Source organism: Tachypleus tridentatus, chromosome 8 (genome assembly GCF_004210375.1).
Source record: "Tachypleus tridentatus isolate NWPU-2018 chromosome 8, ASM421037v1, whole genome shotgun sequence".
NCBI lineage: Eukaryota > Metazoa > Arthropoda > Merostomata > Xiphosura > Limulidae > Tachypleus > Tachypleus tridentatus.
Window position 1 is genome coordinate 72,411,905 of NC_134832.1, and position 21,860 is coordinate 72,433,764.

The following is a 21,860-nucleotide window of genomic DNA, read 5'->3' on the forward strand; positions in this document are numbered from 1 at the left end:
GCTTTACTCTTCTAGTGCCAAACTAGGTCCGGCATGGCCAAGCGTGTTAAGGCGTGCGACTCGTAATCTGAGGGTCGCGGGTTCGCATCCCCATCGCGTCAAACATGCTCGCCCTTTCAACCATGGGGGCGTTATAATGTTTCAGTCAATGCCACTATCCGTTGGTAAAAGAGTAGCCCAAGAGTTGGCGGTGGGTGGTGATGACTAGCTGCCTTCCCTCTAGTCTTACACTGCTAAATTAGGGACGGCTAGCACAGATAGCCCTCGAGTAGCTTTGTGCGAAATTCAAAAACAAAACAAACTAGTGCCAAATTAGGGACGTCCACCGTAGATAGCCCTTATGAAACTTGGCGCGAAATGAAAATAAACATAAATCAAGAAAATGGTGCGTTCCAGCGATATCAGTTTTTCTTAGAAATTCATTTTCTAAGAATAACCCCTTGAAGTTTCTCGCGTATTAAAAACAACTAAAAGTTTCATGTCCACTCATATTACAGGTTTTATTGAAAAAAACGAGTAAAATGCAGGTCCAAGGAATATAGGTATGATTTTACTTCATCTATGTATATTCACTATTGAATTTTCTGATTACAAACCCGTTTTGTGTAACTGCTTCTGCTGAAAAACTGAGGTGTAAGTAAACTAATGTTTCACGCGGCTCACGTACGCTCAACCGTCAGGTCAGCTTTGACGTCATGTCTTATAATTTGATATCCTGGAGGCACATGCTGAGCTAACAATAGTGATATGCAACTTGCGTGCGTCTATACACTATGTATTTAGTATTTAAAAAAGGAAAAAAAAAAGGATGACGTACAACCCTGTTGCTGTTGTCAGATAGACCAATCAGAACCTATATGAATATATAAACACTAGCATTTAACGATCAAAAAAGTTAAGAGCATCAAATATTATCTGACGCCAAAAAGTTTGTGCCTCGTGATGGTTAAGGTAGGATTTACTTTTATATTTGTATCTTATCTGTTAAAATAACTTGCCTGATGTTCTGACATTATACGTGTAACAAAATATTGTTTATCTCTCACTTCAATAACATATACAGAATTTCTTGCACTTAAGCAAAACATAGTGAATCAGAAGGATAAATTCTAAGCAAAAGCGATAAATACTGGGTTAAAACTTGTATAACTGGTTTATAATTACATGAACTATTTTCAAAAGTTCCAAGTGTTATTTTCAGTTTTTGAGTTTAAATTCCAATTAAAATAATAGATGTATATAATTCAATTCGGACAATACTTTCAGCGTAATTTTAACACGTGAAAGTGATAGTTAAACCACCTCTGCTCTTAAGTGTGCATAACATAATTGTTGTTGTTTTTACACTAACACTATAAAACACTATAATATATACATATTGAAATAAGATGAAAACTCACCCATATCGAACAACTGCAAACTGCAGGTTCGAAGATTATTAGTTATCAGCAGACTGAACCCAGCAAGGTCGATGTGTTGAGATACCATCTCTAGAATTAGTTTTAAGTCTTTTGAGATATATATACTTGTGGGTGGTGAAACAACAGGTAGAGAAAGAGATTAGAAAGCTATTACTTCAGTTTATTAATGGTGATTTTCTTTCATTCGGTAATCGTAAGATTTTAATTGTTTGCTTGTTTGTTTGTTTTTGAATTTCGGACAAAGCTACTCGAGGGCTATCTGTGCTAGCCGTCCCTAATTTAGCAGTGTAAGAGGGAAGGCAGCTAGTCATCACCACCCACCGCCAACTCTTGGGCTACTCTTTTACCAACGAATAGTGGGATTGACCGTCACATTATAACGCCTCCACGGCTGAAATGGCGAGCATGTTTGGCGCGACGGGATGCGAACCCACGACCCTGAGATTGCGAGTCGCACGCCTTAACACGCTTGGCCATGCCGGGCCTTGATTGTTTGCAAAAGAGAAAACAGCAAACTGAAAAACAAGGCCAGTCACTAAAAGTTAATATCAGAGTTAATATTCAAGTGGTATCTCATTTAAATTGACTTGAGTTAATTAAACGTCTTACAACACGAACAAGATGATAGTTGGTTAGCAAAAACTAGACTCAGATTAGTAAACCGTTTCACAGTACGAGTAAGAAAAATGTTAAAAAGAGCTATGCTCGAGTTAGTGAGACATCTAACTGTATAAGTAAGATAATATATAATTACAAATAATTAATAATAGGGCTAATTGACTATTTTACAACATGAACAAGTCAAATCCTCTGAAATAAAACTACACATCAGTTGACTAATTAGCTTACAACAATCCAATAGTAGCTGCCTTTTCATAACATCCAATTTCTGCACGTGTCTTGTACACACCAGTCCCTCTACTTGTTTGTTTTAAATTTCGCGCAAAGCTACACACGAGGACTGTCTGCGCTACCGTCCCTAATTTAGCAGTGTAAGACTAGAGGGAAGGCATCTAGTTATCACCATCCATCGCCAACTCTTGGGCTACTCTTTTAACAACGAATAGTGGGATTGACCGTACATTATAACGCTCCCACGGCTGAAAGGGGGAGCATGTTTGATGCGAAAGGGATTGGAACCCGCGATCCTCAGATTACATGTCGAGTGCCTTAACCACCTGGTCATGCCAGGCCCCACTATTTGTATTCAGATACTTCTAAGCATCTGCTATTTTGTTGAACATTGTTGAATAGATTATTTTGTCGCAACGGCAAAACATACAGATTTCGTATAAGAAGAACAGCAGCATATGCGAAACACTCAGGTGTGTCAATAACGAAAAATTACAAGGCCAAAGTGAAAGTCATATCACGCAATCGGGTAACAAACAGTTATGTTGTTAGCTTTGATATGAAACTTACGACCGGAAGGAGACATACTTGAAAACTAGAGAAAGAGGAATTTTCTGACAAAATGAATGTTTTAGGTTCAAAAGCTACTAAATCTTTGGGTATTTCAGTTCTTAACATATTCATACAATCCAATTAAAATTAATTACACAGTTTAAAACTCATATTATAGAGAGTTATTGTTATTATTTTCAAAATGATTATTTAAAACATCGATAATTGAAGCATGATTATTATTTTGAACTTCCTTCACTGAGTTAGGTGTCTGAAGGAATAAAAAATATGTTCAAATCAATTAAATTATTCTAAACGCATTCTCAATTACGAATAATTTCTTTGAGTAAATGTTGCCACTAAAACTAAGACAATTGCCGAGTATTCCTCTTACATTTTTTAATTATGGTCACGTAGCAGGAGTATAGGTGAAGTTTGTTTTTTAGAGCAAAGCCGAATTGGGCTGTGTCTGCCGCGGGTAAATCGAGCTTGGATTACTGCATTATAAGTTTGGAGGCTCACTGCTATCCGACCAAAGGACAGTGTGGCGGATACTGAAAATGGTGTTAATGAATCTTGCATGTTTTTACAATATATTTACTCTTTGATGTATTTGATGATGCCAGTAAGTATAACCTCAGTCGATACGCAACAATACAGACAAGCAACTACAGACTGTCAATTATATTTATATATCATGTAATTTGTTTGTAGCAGCTGAAATAATTGTTCAGTTTATCCTTCCATTAATACAGAGGTTGAAAATGCTATATTTAAACATCTTTACAGTCCATATTGCCACGTTCTGTCGTAACCTGTCTAACGACTGCGTATCTTGAACATAGCTCTGTTGTGTAGTTTCCAATACAAAAGCTTCGCAGTAAGACTGTCGTGTCCAAAGATTTCTGTCGTGTACAGAACTCCATAGATTGTATATCCAGTGACTTGGCTGGTATGTCTTCGTATGGACTAGCATGAATATCTATTTCATTCGCCAGCTACTTGAAGTATGTAATAGTTGAACGTACATGTTGTCGAAGCAATTTGTGTACACATGACTTTTACGGATTTTTCAAATGCAGATCCTTCTTTAATATGTTTAATATGTTCTCACTGTTATGTCCACTAATTCTCAACTGTTTCATACATAATACTTTTCTTACTACAGTTCGGATATAACTTGGTACAGGTCTTTTTTCAGTGGTCCCAGTTCCTCAAACTAATCTATATTCATTTGTTTTCAATTGTCAATAAGTAAAAGAGGTATCCTCGTCTTGTAAATTCTAAATTCTTGGCCTTAGCATATATATAGTTTGTACTGGAAAGAGCTATTACACATCTCTTCCAAAAGAGATAAGTTTCAATAACATTGCTCTACAATGTACTTCTCATTACATTATTGTTCATTCATAATCTATTATGTTCGTGAAATATTGTAAGTTCTCTTTGTGTACTGCACTAATTGTTCAATAAATTTTACCGCATTATCAACAATTTTATTATAAAGGTATACAGCAACTTCGATATAGTCAGTGAATGATCTTTTTTTTTTTTTCACTTAGTGATACATGTAAACAACTTATTGCAATCTCAGGTATTAGTGAATTTTGTGGGAGTGTAAGTTTGTTAAAGAATAAAGCCACATCACATTGGTCTATCTGCTGTGTTTACCATGTGGAATAGAACCTTAGATTTCAGCATTGTGAGTCCATAAACTTACTGCTGTCCAACCGGGGTGGTGAAGGGTAACAGGATATCCTTGGTTCTTTCAAATTAGTGTCAGATACCTGAGCTTCTGTGAAAAAAGAAAAGAAAGAAATTCTAAGTTTCGTAACCAGTCTTAGTAAAATATCCTCAGACCAAGTTAGTCTAAACACCATCTTGGCTGGACTGGGGGTGTCCTAGTGGTTAGTGTGTTGGGCTGTAGATCAACAACACAAGCTTGCGATGGTTTTATTGCCTTGAAATTTTTACATGTTCCTGAATCGGCAAATAATATTCATTTTTCTCCATAAAGTACAGATTTTTTTTACAAAACTCATATTTACTCTTACATAAGTGAATAATTTTCATTGAAATTTGGTCACATTTTGTTATGCTTAAAGTGTTGATAACCACTGGTTATACATTTTTCGAGACAAATTGCGACGTGAGAGTCTTATCGATCATTCTAGAAACACACCGGTAGTATACAAACGATTAACAGACTGCAGACGTGTCATTTCTGGATAGTATTTTTTGTGCGTGCACTTTGACATTATATTTTCACTATTATTTATTTGTCGCTATGGCAACAAGAGGTTGTCTTAATGACTCAAACATATTCTGTTACATTTATGGTAAATGTGGTCTAAGTAAAAGTTTTTTCTTATAGATTTGTAAATTTTACGTGATAGAAAAAAAATATTATTTTCGAAGTCTGATAAGCTGAATCATGGGAAATCAGTTATTAAAACGAAAACAATGTTTATGAATTTGTTTGTTTTTTGAATTTCGCGCAAACCTACACGAGGGCTATCTGCGCTAGCCGTCCCTAATTTAGCAGTGTAAGTCTAGAGGGAAGGCAGCTAGTCATCACCACCCATCGCCAACTCTTGGGCTACTCTTTTACCAACGAATAGTGGGATTGACCGTAACATTATAACGTCCTCATGGATGAAAGGGCTAGCACGTTTGGTGCGACGGTGATTCGAACCCGCGACCCTCAGATTACGAGTTGAACGCCTTAACCCACCTGGCCATGCTGGGCCTTTTATGAAGTTCAAATTCGCATGTCTGTGTAATTCAAGGTTTGAGCCCATAATATTTCATAAAATGCACTCTGTATTTTCAGGTGTGAGCATGTTATAAAAATGACAGCAAAGTAGATAGAAGGTTACCACTTCTCTGGTCATTGATTTAAAATGAGAGAGAATCATGCCTGAATTTTCAGGTTTCTGATGAAACCACTTATCTCATGTTATGTTTAAGTTACCATTCAGGTTAACAATATTAAACACTCGAACAAAATAAAAATATTGTCTGGTGATAAAACGAGTATGCCAGTTGTACGAAAGATAAATTTTGGCAACATAAACATTACAATAAATACCGAAAATTCCATCATGAAATTTTGGTTCTATAAAAGTTTGACAATGTCTTCAGGCAGTGTAAGTTTGGAAAACCCACCAATAAGCGCACTTAATCAACTTACACCTGAAGTTTTACTGCAAGGGTACACTTACCTTTACAGGATACAACAGAAATACTACAGTGACCTGAGGAAGCCTTCAATATTGAAGCTCAAACATGGTTTCATTTTCATTCAGTAGACACTAGCAGACCATTAAAGTTTATAAACGAAGAAAAGTATTTGAAATATAAAGTTATACAAAACTTTCATGTAAATAGTCAGTTTCATATGTTATTTCAAACAGTTTCAAAATATTGCATGAAATTACTCTGAAATATTAAGATGCATATGTTTTGAGTTCAGGTTACTAAAAAGTATAGAACATTTGTGAACTATTTATTGCTGAACTATATATGAGAAAAAATACAGCAAACTTCCAATCCAAGAACAGTATATAACAACATTAAAAGAAAGAAGCAAGTTCTTGACCCTGTTTAGGGATAGCTACTATCCTTCATGTTTTGAACACTGTAGGCAAAATTTTTTTCTGCGAATGCTTCATTGGTAGTAAATGGTTATTTTTAGTCTTATTGTGATACATATATATATATACACACATCTAAAATTGTTGCTGATACACTGACGTATTCAACAAAGGCCTGTATGTACGAAAGATTTTATTTAATGGAAATTGTATTTTCCACGGGACATAAGAATTTCACTGTTTCTGCAAGTGTCCATAATAAAAATCTCATTGTGGCGAATGAGTCAGGAAGAACTCTCAGCTGTCAGTAAAAACTGTTTAATATACTCTCTTTTGAGTGAAGCATATAGTTTTTCTTATATTTTCCTTTAGTAGAATAAAGTTTCTAAATTGCATATTTTGTTTAATTCACCATCGTGTTCCAATTTGTTACAAAAAAGAAAAAAAAATCATGACCTGGCTGACTAATGACTGAATTTTTGCTGTAAGATTATTATCAATGTTATAAATGTAGCTACCAGTTTGGCCCCCAATTTTGATTTTATTTCTTTAGGTCGCACACTCAATCCTTTTTTTGGCCGCACCTTTTTTTAACACCTAATGTGTTTTTAATTATATATATATATGACAATATTTGTTTATAATCGAATATGTGTTAATGGTCTTACATACATATATAAGCATTAATAAAGACATTACTTATCGTTGTATCACATAAATGGGTAAATTACACAAGAAATGTAACTACTAAACAGTTTATTAATGGAAACAAATAATTTGATTCGGATACTAAGACCATTTGATGAGGTTAACTGTGATTATTGATTTGTGAGGTATTACTTGAAGATATAACTCACCAGTTGTTTTCATTAATGTTTGTGAAATATTTTGCAGATTGTGAATTTTTATTGAAAGATAAAAGTCTGAGAGAAAACACAGTTTTAACTTTAGTTTCGAAATAATAGTAGTGCAAGATATCTTAATTTGATTGAGGTGAAATATTCATGAGTGGGTGAAATTATCATTAGTAAACGAAATTCACAGACATTGGTTCGATATCGTATCAAATATATACTTGGTCTACCCAATGTTTTGTTTGGACACGATAACACATTTTAAATCATGCAGAATGAAATATTTTATAAGTATGTAATTTTCTAAATATTTTTAAACATTGTTTCAATGCAAGATCTAGTTAAAGATGTATGAAAATTTCAGACTATAAGTGTACTACCAGAGCCAGAAAGTAAAACAAGCATGTTAAACTTTATAAGTGGACCCTTATCTAGTACTAAATTCGTACCTGGAAAAAACTTTTAAGAAAGAAATGGTCTGAGCGTCAGTGCATTCTGTTGTTCAGAAATATAAGCTTATGTCTGTTGAAATGTGTCAGCATTGTTTGTAGCAATCACTTTTGAAGTTTCAGCTCCTTTCTTTCCCAATGGTCTCAGAAGGAAATTCGTGTTGACGAGAAACCCACTTGAAGTAAAAATGTATCTCAAGACGGCTGGTATGGAAATTAAAAGTTTTATTAAAATAAAGTAGAGAACAACGTTTCGACCTTCTTAGGCCATCTTCAGGTTAACAGTGGCGTAAGAAATAAAATACGTGAAGTCTGTAGAGATGTAATTTGGCCAATGTAATTATTATAACATTGTCTCTAAAAGTACCTTTTGGAGTAGGGTTGTTTTGTTTTTGAATTTCGCGCGAAGCTACATGAAGACTGTCTACGCTAACTGTTCTTAATTTCGCTAGAGGGAAGACAACTAGGCATTACCACCTACCTCCAACTCTTGCGCTATTATTTTACCAACAAATAGTGGGAATGGCGTAACATTATAACATCCCCACGGCTGAAAGGGCGACTATGTTTGGTGTGACAGGGATCCGAACCCGCGGCCCTCAGATTACGAGTCGAGCACCCTAACCACCTGGCCATTACAGGCTTTGGGAGGGAGACAGAGTTGTAATTGAACAATTACAAACTTCTTTACAACTTGTATATTTGGCTGGCCTTCCTACCAATTAGAATTTAACTGACCTTACATTTTTAATCCAGACTTTTGTCATTTAAGAACAAATACTTAGCCTACGATAGCTATCTTGTTCTCTCGCAAGTCAATGGTGTTTAATTTGAGAAGGTATCTGAAGGATGTTGTATATGACAAGAACCAATATTCCCAGGTCATTTTCTTTGGCAAAAAATCTGGCTTACGTGGTCATCTGCAGTACTTTGTAGTCCTTACCTGAAGTTCGAAGTGGCCAAACATATTAATGAAGATATATTACTAATTGATGAGTATCACATGAAGGACCTCACTACATTTATTGTCAGATTAACCCTAAGTTTTCCTAGGGCTGGACTGCCAACATCAATCATCGACTGCTCAATCAATGCCAAAATGCTCTGGGTGTACTGAGGCCTTCAGATTAAAAGCAGCACACGATACTGAGCTTTCAGATGGCTCTAAAGCCAAACATACCCAACCCAAGTAAAAGAAGTATAGGGGATATTCATGATACTGGGAGCCAGCCATTAATTTTGTTTGTTTTCTTAATTTATCGCAAAGCTACGAGATGGCTATCTGCGTTAACTCTTGGGCTACTCTTTTACCAAAGAATAATGAGGTTGACCGTACATTACAACGCCCCCACGGCTGAAATAGTGAACATGTTTGTTGTGACAGAGATTTGAACATTCAGATTAAGAGTGGAGCTCCATAAACACTTAGGCATGCCAGGTCCCAATCATCAAGTATTCCATTGTTTGGAATTTAGCTACTTTGAAAAGCATCATCATATATGTTCCCAACCCAGGTGGAACTACTACATCCTAAATCCACAAAGAACATTCCCATAGTCAAAATTTTTCAGGGGTCAATTAGACTCTACAGCAGCATTTGAGAGATGAGGGAAAGGATCAACCTGCAGCCACATAGACTGTTGATCATCACCAGAATGATGACTCACTATGACTGAATAGTTACCACTAATAGCTCTGATACCACATTCGTCAGTGGTTAGAAAACCTGAGGAGAATCAGGGGAATTCGATCTCAATGGCTACTGAGTAACCATTTCTCAAGAAGCCCCATAACTTACCACTATGGCAGCTGAGGACTGACCTTCCAACAACTTCTATCATTATTATCAACATACATCTAATTGTGCAACAGATCTCAATGCTGAAGTAACATTGTGTAACTGGGATAAAAACTAGCTGCACCTGATTGACGTCTACTATTCTAATTGAAAGAAGAAAATTGTATGATATGCATAGTTTGCACAGACAGGAAGGCTTTGGCCCAGATCCGAGACAACATATATTCTACTATAGTGATCAGTCGACTGTCAACTGCCATATTATAATGTCTAATGATGGGGCTGAAATCAGGGGGAATTGGACTTCATGCTTGCCACGGTATACACACACACACACATGTAGACTGTTGATATAAATGCAATCAAAAGTGTACTTTTATGCAAGTGTATTACATTGTATTTTTGTTTAGTTTTAGGGTTTCTTTAATTATAAACATAGTTATTTGTTATGAGATGATTCACTATGCATTTTCAATATTATATTATAGCTATAATTTTGTATAGTATTGTTCAATGTTTCACATTTTTTATTTTGGGTTAAACTGTAAAGGGTTCAAGTGAAAATTATTGCATGTTTAATTTATTTTTCTCGTAAGGCGTGCGACTCGTAATCCGAGGGTCGCAGGTTCGCAACGCGGGCGTTATAATGTGACGGTCAATCCCACTATTCGTTGGTAAAAGAGTAGCCCAAGAGTTGGCGGTGGGTGGTGATGACTAGCTGCCTTCCCTCTAGTCTTACACTGCTAAATTAGGGACGGCTAGCACAGATAGCCCTCGAGTAGCTTTGTGCGAAATTCCAAAACAAACAAACAAACTTTGTGAAGGAAAATTTGAGCGAAAGGCATGAAAACTAATATTTTATGGGGCGCGGTTAGCTTCTAATAGCGTATTTTTTAAACAAACATGGGAAAAGTAATAATAGGTATGTGAGTAAATTTTAAAAAGAAAAACTTTTTACGCTTTTTTTTCTTTTTACATTTTACCGAAAAACATAAAGCTTCAGATATAATTGCATTTGGTCATAAACTCGGTATTATCAAGCTTTTGATTTTTTTAGTGTTTATATTTAAAAAAAGAGAAGAAAAAGAAAGCATTTTAACTGAAAAGTAAAATTGTGCTACAATAATTCAAAATGTATTTACATAAAATTTCGACCGTTAACTTTTTTTGTTCAACGTATCAATGCATTTATTAAATAAGTTGTGGATATGTGATGTCAGGAGATACCCAGTTTCAGTTGTAAGTTTGATGTTGAAGTGTATGTTATTATTACGGACTAAACCGTTAAAAGATACAATAAAGGAAGCACTTGAGAAGCTTGAGATGTTGCTTCAGTAATATTTACAACTTTAAAAATCGTTTAAAAAATGACTTAAGGAAGTTGCCTGCTGTTCCAATTAGGATAAGTCAAATGGACAGTTAATACTAGCTATGTACTAGATGCTGGTATGATAGATTAGGCTGGTCCTGCTACAAACGACTTTTGTATTAAGAAGTGTGTAACATTGCTTCGGCGTGAAAATGAAATTTGTTTGAAGCAGATGTTTTGTATAGATCTAAAACTGTAATTATTTGTGCGCTAAAGTGAAAATGGCCAAAACTATTCAAGAACAAAGTTTCAAAGGACATAATAATGTAACCTCTACAGGTAAAAGAAACTTTAGAGAAGATGGGAATAAAACAAAGGATCAGTCAAATTCATCAAAATGGAATGTGAATAAAATATTTAGGCCTTGGTTTATACGTAAAAAAGATCAAACTGACAGTGAGAGTGGAAGTGTTTTTTGGCTATTTACTGGTTTTTACATTTACATTGTAAGTGAGCTTTTATTGTAATGGCTACATTAAATCTTTAATATGAAAAGTTATTTTTAAATTTATACTTTTCATTTTTTGAATAGTACTAATAGTAATACTGTTATTCCAGCTATTTCACTTATAACATTGATCACCTTTATTGAAAGTTTGAGTATTTAACAATTCTTTATGTGGAAACAGAAAAATTTGTGAGTTCTCATACTTTCTAGTTGACTAATGTAACACAAATGAAAATTAATTCATAACTAAATATCATCCCATTAGTGACATGTTTTTCTTTCTTTTGTAAATGTGTTTATGAAATGAATTTCAGCCTCTTTCTGTCCAAGGCTACCCATAGATTAAAAGGGGCTAGACCAAACTTAAATTGTGGGTCTACCCCTTATCCACAAGGGCCATATACATATGTTTTATATATTGTAATGAACCGTTTTGAAAGTTGGGTAATTAATTGGCATGAGCAGTATTGCTGATCAAATTATAATGATGAATAGGTACATTTGTAACATTCAAGGGAAAATACCTTTGAATTGACATATAATCAAATGCAATTGTTGAGAAAAAGGCATTTTTCAAATATATTCTACAGGTCCTATCTTGTATGATTGTTTTTCCCTTTGCATCTTGTTTCTCTCTTTTTTTTTTTCAGGTGTTATTAAACAGCAATTTGTACTTTGGAGGGACCTAGCCACAATTACCCTTCTCCCTCTGCCTTCCATCTGGGGTGCTCTGCTAGTGTCTCATATAAATACTTTCAGAAGAAAATAAGCAAAAAAATGTATAAAATTGTGGAAAAGATTCTTATTTTTTTGCTTATGTTTGGAAGAATCCAGTACCTCAGGGCTACAAACCATTACATTATATGTAGCTACATTTCAAAGTAATTCACATATAAAGATATTGTAAAATGAATTTTGTTCAAACTGTGGGAGAGATCATGTCACTAGAATTTTCAAAGTAGATCATCAGTTACCATAACTTCTGTGTTGCTGAGCTGGTTTAACATTTTGTGTAGATTGGAAACCATCTTTTAGCTGATTCAGTTTATTGGTGTAACAGTGCTTAATATCAAGTTGCAAGGGTTTTTACTAAAAACTTACCACCAGTAGCAGTGTTATTTTTAATTTACACAAAGGTTATTCATTTTATACTTTCAAATATATAAAAGAAGTCTTGTTGAATACATATTATTTAAATGTCAAAGTTTATACAGTCATCTGGCTTCATCCAACTTTGTCAAGAAATATAACTTTAATACTTTTTCTTGACTGTCTTTCGTGTGTATTTTTTTTAATCTTTAAATTGCATCCTTTAAAACAATTAGACTAGAAAAGAAATTGAAAAGTTGACAAATTTCACTGGTTAGAATATATTTTTTCTGGTCAGATGTTTCAAATAAGGATATTTTCCTTAACATTTAAGTCAGTAATAAGGAGATTGCTGCTGTATTATTATTTGTAAAATTTTAGGGGTAGCATTTTAAATTTAATGCACTAACATGAAGTAAAATAATTGGATTTAGTGGTCATGTAAATTTTGTATGTTTGACAAATATGTTAAATTTCATTGATTAAAGTGGAGAGAAATTTTCCCCTTGAGAAATAATATGATATGAGCTCCTAATTGGACATTCTTATTTGCACCATAATAGATTTTAAACCACACATTTACCTTATCATGATTTAAAATATTTTATATAAAGTAGAAAAAACAACAACAAAGAACAAGTAACATAAATATGCTAAAATTGAGAAGCTAAAGGATATAGTAATTTAAAAAAATAACTCGCCATAAATAATGCTTAAAGCATAATGTTAATGTAGATCAAAATAAATAGATGTATGAACTGGTTTGTTTAATGTTTTCGTAAATGTATTTTAGTTCCCAATCAATAGTTAAAAGATGTTTCTGCAATTAGTAACAGTGTTATTATTATTGTAGAAATAAGTTTCAGGATAGCATGAAATATGTTTTGATAAGTTATTGTGTCGGTAAATACAAGTATGTTAAATTGTCATTTTGATATTTTTCAAGAATAGAATCAGTAGTTAATGTCACTTTCATTAATAATAAAGTTAATAGCAGTAAAGAAATTGCCTTGTTATATAAGATAGTGTGCTATTGATATTTTATAAAACTTTAGTCTATCATGATTAATATTTATACTTATATATACATTATGTGAACCTAATAACATTTCATGTGAAAGTTTAAAACTGTAACCCCTTTGTTTCATATAGGCTTACATATTTGCAGTATGTGCAGTGGTTTTGGGTCTTTTACTTAACAAGCAGGGAGAAGGGGCTTCAGATTGTTTTCAGTTCAACAAGTTAGATTCTTGCTACTTTAATGATACTAATCCATACAGATTATATGGAAGCAAGACAGCATACAATGTAGCCAGAGGGTCTTCTTCAATTAAACCACTAGAAAATAATGACTCAGGTCAGTGCTTTCAGAAACATATTGTAGCTGATATTGTTTTAGTGATATAAAATATTTCCGGTGTATCTGTCAAACAACAATATGTAAATATAAGATGTTTGTGAATTTGATGCAATGTTGTTGTGCTTGTGATATAAAATTTAACCTTTGTTACCAAATGTTAATGTGTTCAGGCAGTAGACTGACAACAGATTAGCAGTTTATGCTGCTACAGATTTTAAATCATATACTTATAACATTACATCATGAGCAAGTTAACTGTACTAATTGTCAAGGAAACTCTAAAGCATCTGATAAATGTATTAATACCTGTACAGCTAGATAGTTATTTAAGTCATTTATACCTTTAGTCAAGATTCTATAATTATTTTTTTAAAATATTAGTTCCACATATTCTGTAAGCAGTTAAGATTTGTGTATTGCTTCTTTTTAAAGTAGTAGAAAAGGTGTATGGATAATCATATTAATGGTGAAGCTTTTCTACATGTAGAACCATTATTGCAATAACTTAAAAACCTACATATTTGAATTCCATGTAAATTATACTAGCTACGTACTCTGTTATACTTTTATTTTCTCTTGCTAGGTTAAAAATCATTGTCTTGTTTTTCCAACATATCTGTAATGAAATATTCCTAAAATAATAATCAGATTTTAAAATATTCCTACATTATACACATGAATGATTTTATGAAGATGATGACAACAGGTACTTGTAGATAACTTGTTGATTGTAATGCATACTTACTCACAGATGTACCTTCAGAAAAAATAATCATTTATTCCAAAAACTAATGTATGTATCCATATATAAGGACCAGCTGTAACCTGCTTTGAACAAACTCTTGATTTTATTAAACACTAGATTTCAAATAATATTCACTATTCAATTTTTATGACTGTGAAGTAATTCTTTAAAATTTTTATGTATGTACACATTGTTTTGCCATTAAAAGTGTAAACTTTCTGTAAGCAATAAAATATGTACATTTCTAATAATAAACTATCTTCTAATAGAACAGTTGGTCAATTTATTTACCTTTTAAGACAAAATGTATAGGGAAGAAGCTATTTTCAAACTATACTGTTTGTTTACTAGTCTTCTTAAACCTTTTATTAAAACACATATATATAATAAAGTTTGAATTTGTTTCTTTGTTTTGAATTCCACACATGGCTACATGAGAGCTAGCTGCATTAGCCATCCCTCGTTTACCACTGTAAGACTATACAGAAGGCAGCTAGCCATCCCCATCCACTGCCAACTCTTGGGGCTACTCTTTTTCCATTGAATAGTGGGATTGACCATCACATTATAACACACCCACAACTGAAACAACAAGCATGTTTGGTGTGACAGGGATTCAAACTTGGGACTTTCAGATTGCTAGTCAAACCCCACCTGTCTGTGCAGGGCCAGGGTTTAATTGGTAGGATAATTAACTTTCACACACTCTCTGAAACTCACAAGTTGATTTTGTCAAAAGTGACAAGTTTGTGAGCTAATTTGTAAAACAAATGAGGGATAGCAATGGCACAGTATATGGACATTCCAGTTTTCTAAAATGTTGTGTATCTTGGGTTTTGAAAAAAATAAAAATAAAAGATGTATATACTTTAAATGTAAGTATTATGTATGTTTAATGTTTATTTTTTTATATTAGAATGTGAGCCAGTTTTCCTCTATTTATTAAACCGACATGCCACACGCTATCCTGATGCAGAGGACATAGTTGAAATGGGTGAACGTCTTGTGATTTTACAAGGCTTGTTAGCAAATGCAACAGAACATGGACAAGGTAAATTAAATTCAAGGGCTGTTATAATGACTATTGTCATTTTGTTTGAAGAAAAACATTTACCTCTGTAGTAGACATGTCCTGTGTTATCCATGATAGTCTAAGTTGTAAATTTTGGTACTATTAACTTTGTATTACTTATAATAAGAGAGCACTTACAAATGTACAACTGAAATGATGCAACTCTTCAAAAGATATGGATTAAGACTAGTATGTTAATCCTTTCTTAGTGGGCTTGGTATAATATACTTCAGTTTATATACTCTTTTGCACACAATAAGTATTTACCCTATAACGTTTGATGCAATATCTGTACCTTCACCAAATTTGACATATTTTTAGTAAAGGTTATAAGTTTTCTGTACACAAAATATTAGGTTCTTTAATGAAATATTTTACAAAAGATTTGTTTGTGAAAATATTGAGTTGTTTTTGTTACAAGTACGAGTGTGAAGTGATTTCATGGCATGATTAAAAAATATTCTTCATCCCAAAAAACTTGAGTGTTAATTATGTAATGTCTAAAATCTCCAAAATACATTTTAATCTTTTGTTTTAAGTAAGACTTTATATTTTATATTATTTTCTATACCCTATGTGGGGTCTGTCTACTAACCCACCTTATAACTATCATAAAGAAATCAGGAAATAAATATAAATCATGTTTTTTCTTCATGTTAGAATGACTACATATTATGTCATGAAAATACAAATGGTTTGTCCAGGTAGCTTTATATATTTATTATTTTTATTATATTGGCATTCTAGTTGTGCCTAGTTAACATTACATAGCTTGCATTGATGTGGTTCATATTACCATATCCAATAATATAAAACTGATCCAGTCTTGGCTCTGTTTTAGTGGACTATTATTTTGTATTATGTAGTAACATTTAAATTATATATGTGTATAGATTATTACTATTTAGAAATAAGTTAGGAAACTTATTTTTCTTAAAATATAGATCAATAAGTAAAGAAGTAAAGCAAACAATTATCTCTTCTAGCTATGACCTTTGAACTTGGTTGCTGTTGGACACAGATTGCTGAGCCTTTTAAAATTTTGCACATGGAGGATATCAAACAAAATTTATATATACAGTTGAATAACCAAAAAAAAGTCCTAAATAACTATTACTGGTATCATTGAATTCCATTATAATTCACTAAGCTTAGTAACTGAATTGTATTTAGGTCTTATAAAAGTATGAAACTTTGTGCAGACTAAAGACATTTCTTACTTCTTTGAAATCTTTGATTGAAATACCATGGCAGCCTTTTCACACATCAAAATAGCTGAGAAAACTGCTAGGGGGACATTCTGAACTGTAAATTTGTAAATCAGATATCATATATTGTAGTAACAGTACATAAGGGATCATTTTTTAAAATGGAAGAAAAGGTGAATAGGCCACTGTGTTTGATTCAGTACACAAGTCATATCTCAGTAAAATAAAAACATATGAGGTTCTTTTTTATATTCTAACTTTTCAGTATTGGTAATTTGAGTTTCTAATTTGAATGAAACTATAGGTTTAGTATTTTTACATCACAGACATCTAATTTTAATAAATATTGCATTCAGTATACTACATGACTTACTGAACTCTATATCTAGGTGGGTTCTTTTAATATTTACTTTTAAATTAAGAAATTAACTTATATTTAATATTAAAGTTTGAATTATATTTTACAGTTTGATTCCAGACTTATTAACATAAATTCACAAAATTGCAGTTCAATAAAATTTTGAATACAAGTCAACAAACGTGATGATGTGGCCTTTGACCCATGACCCATTGCAAAAAGGTTAATTATTATAGGTATATAACCAGATTTTAAATTATGCTTAAATATGTAGCAGATTTGGTACTTTTAATTATTTTTTTGTCAGTGTTACTGTGTTAACTTGTGGACAAGATCATACTATATGGTTGACCAACTTCCAGACATTTACACATGCATTCTTGATGAGGAGAAGCCCACTTGAAGTAAAAATGTATCTCAGAATGGCTGTTATGGGTATTAACAATTTTACTAATAAAGCAGAGAACAACATTTTGGCCTTCCTAGGTCATCTTCTTTGGTAACCTGAAGATGATCTAGGAAGGTAGAAACATTGTTTTCTACTATTTTAGTAAAACTGTTAATACCCATACCAGCCATTCTGAGATACATTTACACATGCAATTTTGCAAGATAAATTCTCTCTCACACAGACATGTATTCCTCATGTTAAAAGTAAAAAATGTTCCCATATTTATCGCATCTTGCATATGGATTAAATGATGTGCAATATATATACTATGTATTAGTGTAAACTCAAAACATATATTATGGGCTATTTATACTTGCACTTTGATCTGTAGGGTAGTCTTGCACGATTTTGCCTTGTATTGTAGATTAGTCCAACCTGTAGGGAAATGCATTTAAGTTTTCTTATGGTAGATAACATTCATATAGTAGGGCAATTCATTCCACACCTTTGTTCTTTACATCCTTTTACTGTAAGGCACGTTAACTTGCACATGCTTTACATCCTTATTTTGTGGAGCAAATCAATTCACAAATATTTATACACACTTATATTGCTTAGCAAACAAATAATGAATAACCTTACATACTTATAGGGCAAATCAACTTGCACTTTGTTAAAAACATGTCATACTTTCATGGCAGAGCACCAAACTGGGAATATTCTATCTGAGGCTGAACCCCCAATTGATTTTATTTTCACAAAAGCCATTAGTATATCTTAGGTTGAAAAATCAGTATTGTAATGGTGTAAATGCTTGTGGAATAAAATAATTGTAGAATACAAATGCCTTCAGATCTTTATCTTGTTTTTTGGCTGGATCTTAATTTGTGAAACACTGGACACTTATTATAGGTCAGTCCAACTCAGTTTTGCAAACTTCATATTCTAGGAAAAATATCTCATGCATTAAATACCCCCTTCTTATACTGCAGGATAAAACTTTACACATACTTTAATGCAATTCTTGTTGCTGGGCAAACCATTTCATACATACTTATGCACAGTTCTTGCCAAGTGAATCAAATTATATTCTAGAATAAATCTAATTGCACACACACGTAGCTGCAATACTGGTTATGTACCTAATGCATAGTAAAAATTCTTGCAAGTAATTACTAATCTGGTAAATTTTTCGTATCACTCATACATAAAATAATGTTTTACATTAATAGACACACCTCATATTGAATGGTAGAGCAACATACAATTATACACCTAATTTTAACAGAAAACAACAAGTGAAATATGACTACTTACTCTAGGTCTTGATAAAAGCCATGCATCAGGTTGCCATGGTGACTAAAAATTTCTTTGTGGTATCTAATGTTTTTATCAATTTTATTTATTGTAGGGATGCTTAAATCTAGAGCAGTTCTATTTTTGCATTCTTTGAGTCCAAAATCAAACTTTGTTTAAAGGATTTTGTTACTAATTTTGTGCCATTTTGCTTTTATTCTTTCAATTCAACTAGTAAATGCATGTGTTTAGACTCGGATAGAACCAGAGGTAATTAGTTTAGGCAGTACTATCAAGTAGTTGTTGATATAGCTCCTATTTCTCAGAGCAAATAATACCAAAGTAAGTTTAGACACACCAAGAGGCTTTTGCTTATTGTTGTACAGTGTTGTAGTGATGAATAGATCAGACCTATTCTGAAACAACCTGACTAGTCTTTTGATATCACAGTGATTATTTCAACATGACCATATACATTTAATATTATGATGCCCATATGAAAGCAACATACTTGCATAGTTTATGTAGTACACTGAAGAAATTGAATATTCCAAGATGATCCACTCACCTCTTTTCACACAGCAACTATTTCTTGTGTACCTGCTGTTCAGATTTTGTTCATGCCACTAGTCTTAAGCTGTCTTCCATCTAAATCACTTTAGTTTTACAGGAACTGTGCTAGTACATGATGCAACTATCATGCAGCAACAGTAACTCTCCATCGATATGAAAGTGATACATTCTCTGTGTGCAGTAGATGTGCACAATAACATGTACCTGAAATTAATGTCATTCTTAAATTCAGCACAGCCATTCACAAATTGTGCTCGACCTTTGTGCTTGGTTTGATTTAGTAATATTTACTGTTGCACTTATGACTATTTCTTAATGTCTCGAAATTTCTCAGTTCCTGCCATGTTTATGGCTATTGTAGAATTTTTACCAGTGGAAAATGTTACTGTCACTTTTCATTATTTCATGAATTTTGCCTTCCTTCCCATTTTTTCTGTTTCATATGCATCTTCCATTTATGAGCCTGAGCATGAGGTTGATGTTTTTATTCATTTATTTCCACTGCTATTATTTGCTTTGGTTTCATCATTCTCTGTTGAGGAACATGTCATTCACCTCTCATTGATGGTTATGACACATTTGTACTATGTTTTGTCTTTCTTTTATCCTATGTTTCTCCACTATCTTTATTTCATTCTGTAGTTTTATTCCTTCACCCTTTACATGACTTTAGTATCCATGCTGGGGTATCTCCAGTCTGTCCTTTTTCTTATTTAGGCCATGATATTATCTTTGGCTCTCTCTCTTGTCTTGTAGTTTCTGTATAATTGAGATATCTTCAGACATGACACCTCTTTTTCTCTGTCATTTACCTTCTTCAATCCTTCCTGCATGGCTTGGGTCTTACTTCACTTATTTGCCATAATATTCTCTCACCACTTTAGTCTTTATCTTGCTCATTCTTGTATATACCCTCATGTTCTTTGTCTCATGTATCCTCATTCTCTCTTGCTTTTCTCCTCTTGTTCTTCTCCCTTCTCTTGCCACCCTCACCCCTCCAAGAAGGTAACCAATGACCATCTCACTGATGACTAGCTCTCTTTGTATCCATTTGGCTCCAGTTCTCTGGGGATACTTCTATATTAATATGTGGATTCCCTTCATAGCCAACCATTTGGTTATGAAGGTTCTTAAATAGCCTCTTGGAGAAATGAGGATGATTGGTTATTTTTGTTTTTTGCTTCTACAGCCACATCCTCTTTTCTTCAAGAGGCTATTTATCTAGAACAGCTGGTCTTATCTTCTTGATTGTTTCTGATTCCCACTATATTTGATCAACTTCGGAAGCCTTTTTTCTTTAAATCTCATTTGAGTTCATCTTTCTCCATTTTTTTCTGTGAGTCATGGAGTATGTGATCACCTCAACATTTTTGGTCTCTAATTCCATACATGGATGCTCTGGCTGTGGTCACTCTCAGCCTGTATAAGTGTCTTTTCTGTTTATTTTCTCTGCTGTTTGTCTTCTCTGTATGTGTTGGTATTGTTCCACAACACACTTTGTTAAGTCCTTTTGACCTGCTTTGTCTTGGTTCACTTTTCTCCATCAACTGGTATCTAAGGCATTTCTTACTCTTCCATCACTGAGGTTACTCTTACTTCAACCTTATGCATTACTCTTTTTGTCTATCAGTGCCATCCATTTGTCTTTATACATGTGACTGTCATAAGTTCCTTGCTCAATAGGCAGTTTCTCATGTTTAATTGTTTATATTTTGTGCTGTTTAACACTTCTTCTTACTCTGTTCCTTGATGCATACAGTATTTTTATTTCCACTGGTCCATCTGACACTCTGTCTTGGGCTGTTCTTTTGTTGATCATCATTCAAATAATTTGCTGAGTTGGTTGACCAGAGATTGTTGGTCTACTGTGGCTGGCTGTTATGCAGCCTTCCTTCTACATTGCTTTTTGCCATTATTCCCCTAGTTCCATTTTTTCTAATTTGTCTTTCCTTCTTTTAGCACATCCACTTTGTTTGTCTGATTTTATCCTTCTTGTGGTTCTTTACACTGTCATCCAGATCCTGTTTGAACCATTGGTCGCTAATTTTTCCCTCACCTTTCCTTGAATGATTAAATGTCTATTCCTTATGTACTTTCCATATATAACTGGCAGTTTGGGAAGGAGATGGAAAGGTTCTTGCTGTGTGACCTTTTTTCATCCAGGAATTTTTAGTCCACTATACTTGCTAGTTGGATTCAGCATTTCACCTGGATTGTGTATTCTCTCTTAGAATATGACACTTTCAGATTTAGTCATGTCAGATTCATCCCTTGATATACTCTTTGGCTCTGATGTTTTGGTAACCATTAAATGAGATCTTGGAGACAGTTTTTTGGACAATGCCCAGCATATTTTCTTCATCATCTGGTGGTTTCATTACCATCAAGACTTCTTTTCTCTCAATCAAGTCAAGAGTATTGGAAAATGT

At 33.4% G+C, this 21,860-nt stretch overlaps 1 protein-coding gene across 4 annotated transcripts in view; it reads left to right on the forward strand.

Annotated features, from left to right (window-relative positions):
- Positions 1–746: 746 nt before the first annotated feature.
- Positions 747–21,860, forward strand: part of LOC143222653 (multiple inositol polyphosphate phosphatase 1-like) — a 56,471-nt gene continuing 35,357 nt past the window's right edge. Inside the window, exons 1-3 of one of the 4 annotated variants that reach the window (XM_076449439.1) lie at positions 747–951; positions 13,581–13,785; positions 15,450–15,584. In XM_076449439.1, coding sequence (XP_076305554.1) covers positions 943–951; positions 13,581–13,785; positions 15,450–15,584 — 349 coding nt within the window. In that variant the 5' untranslated portion in view covers positions 747–942. Of the gene's footprint in view, positions 952–3,428; positions 3,451–10,550; positions 11,338–13,580; positions 13,786–15,449; positions 15,585–21,860 lie in introns of those variants that run through there. The other 3 variants (XM_076449438.1, XM_076449436.1, XM_076449437.1) reach the window with 3 other exon arrangements.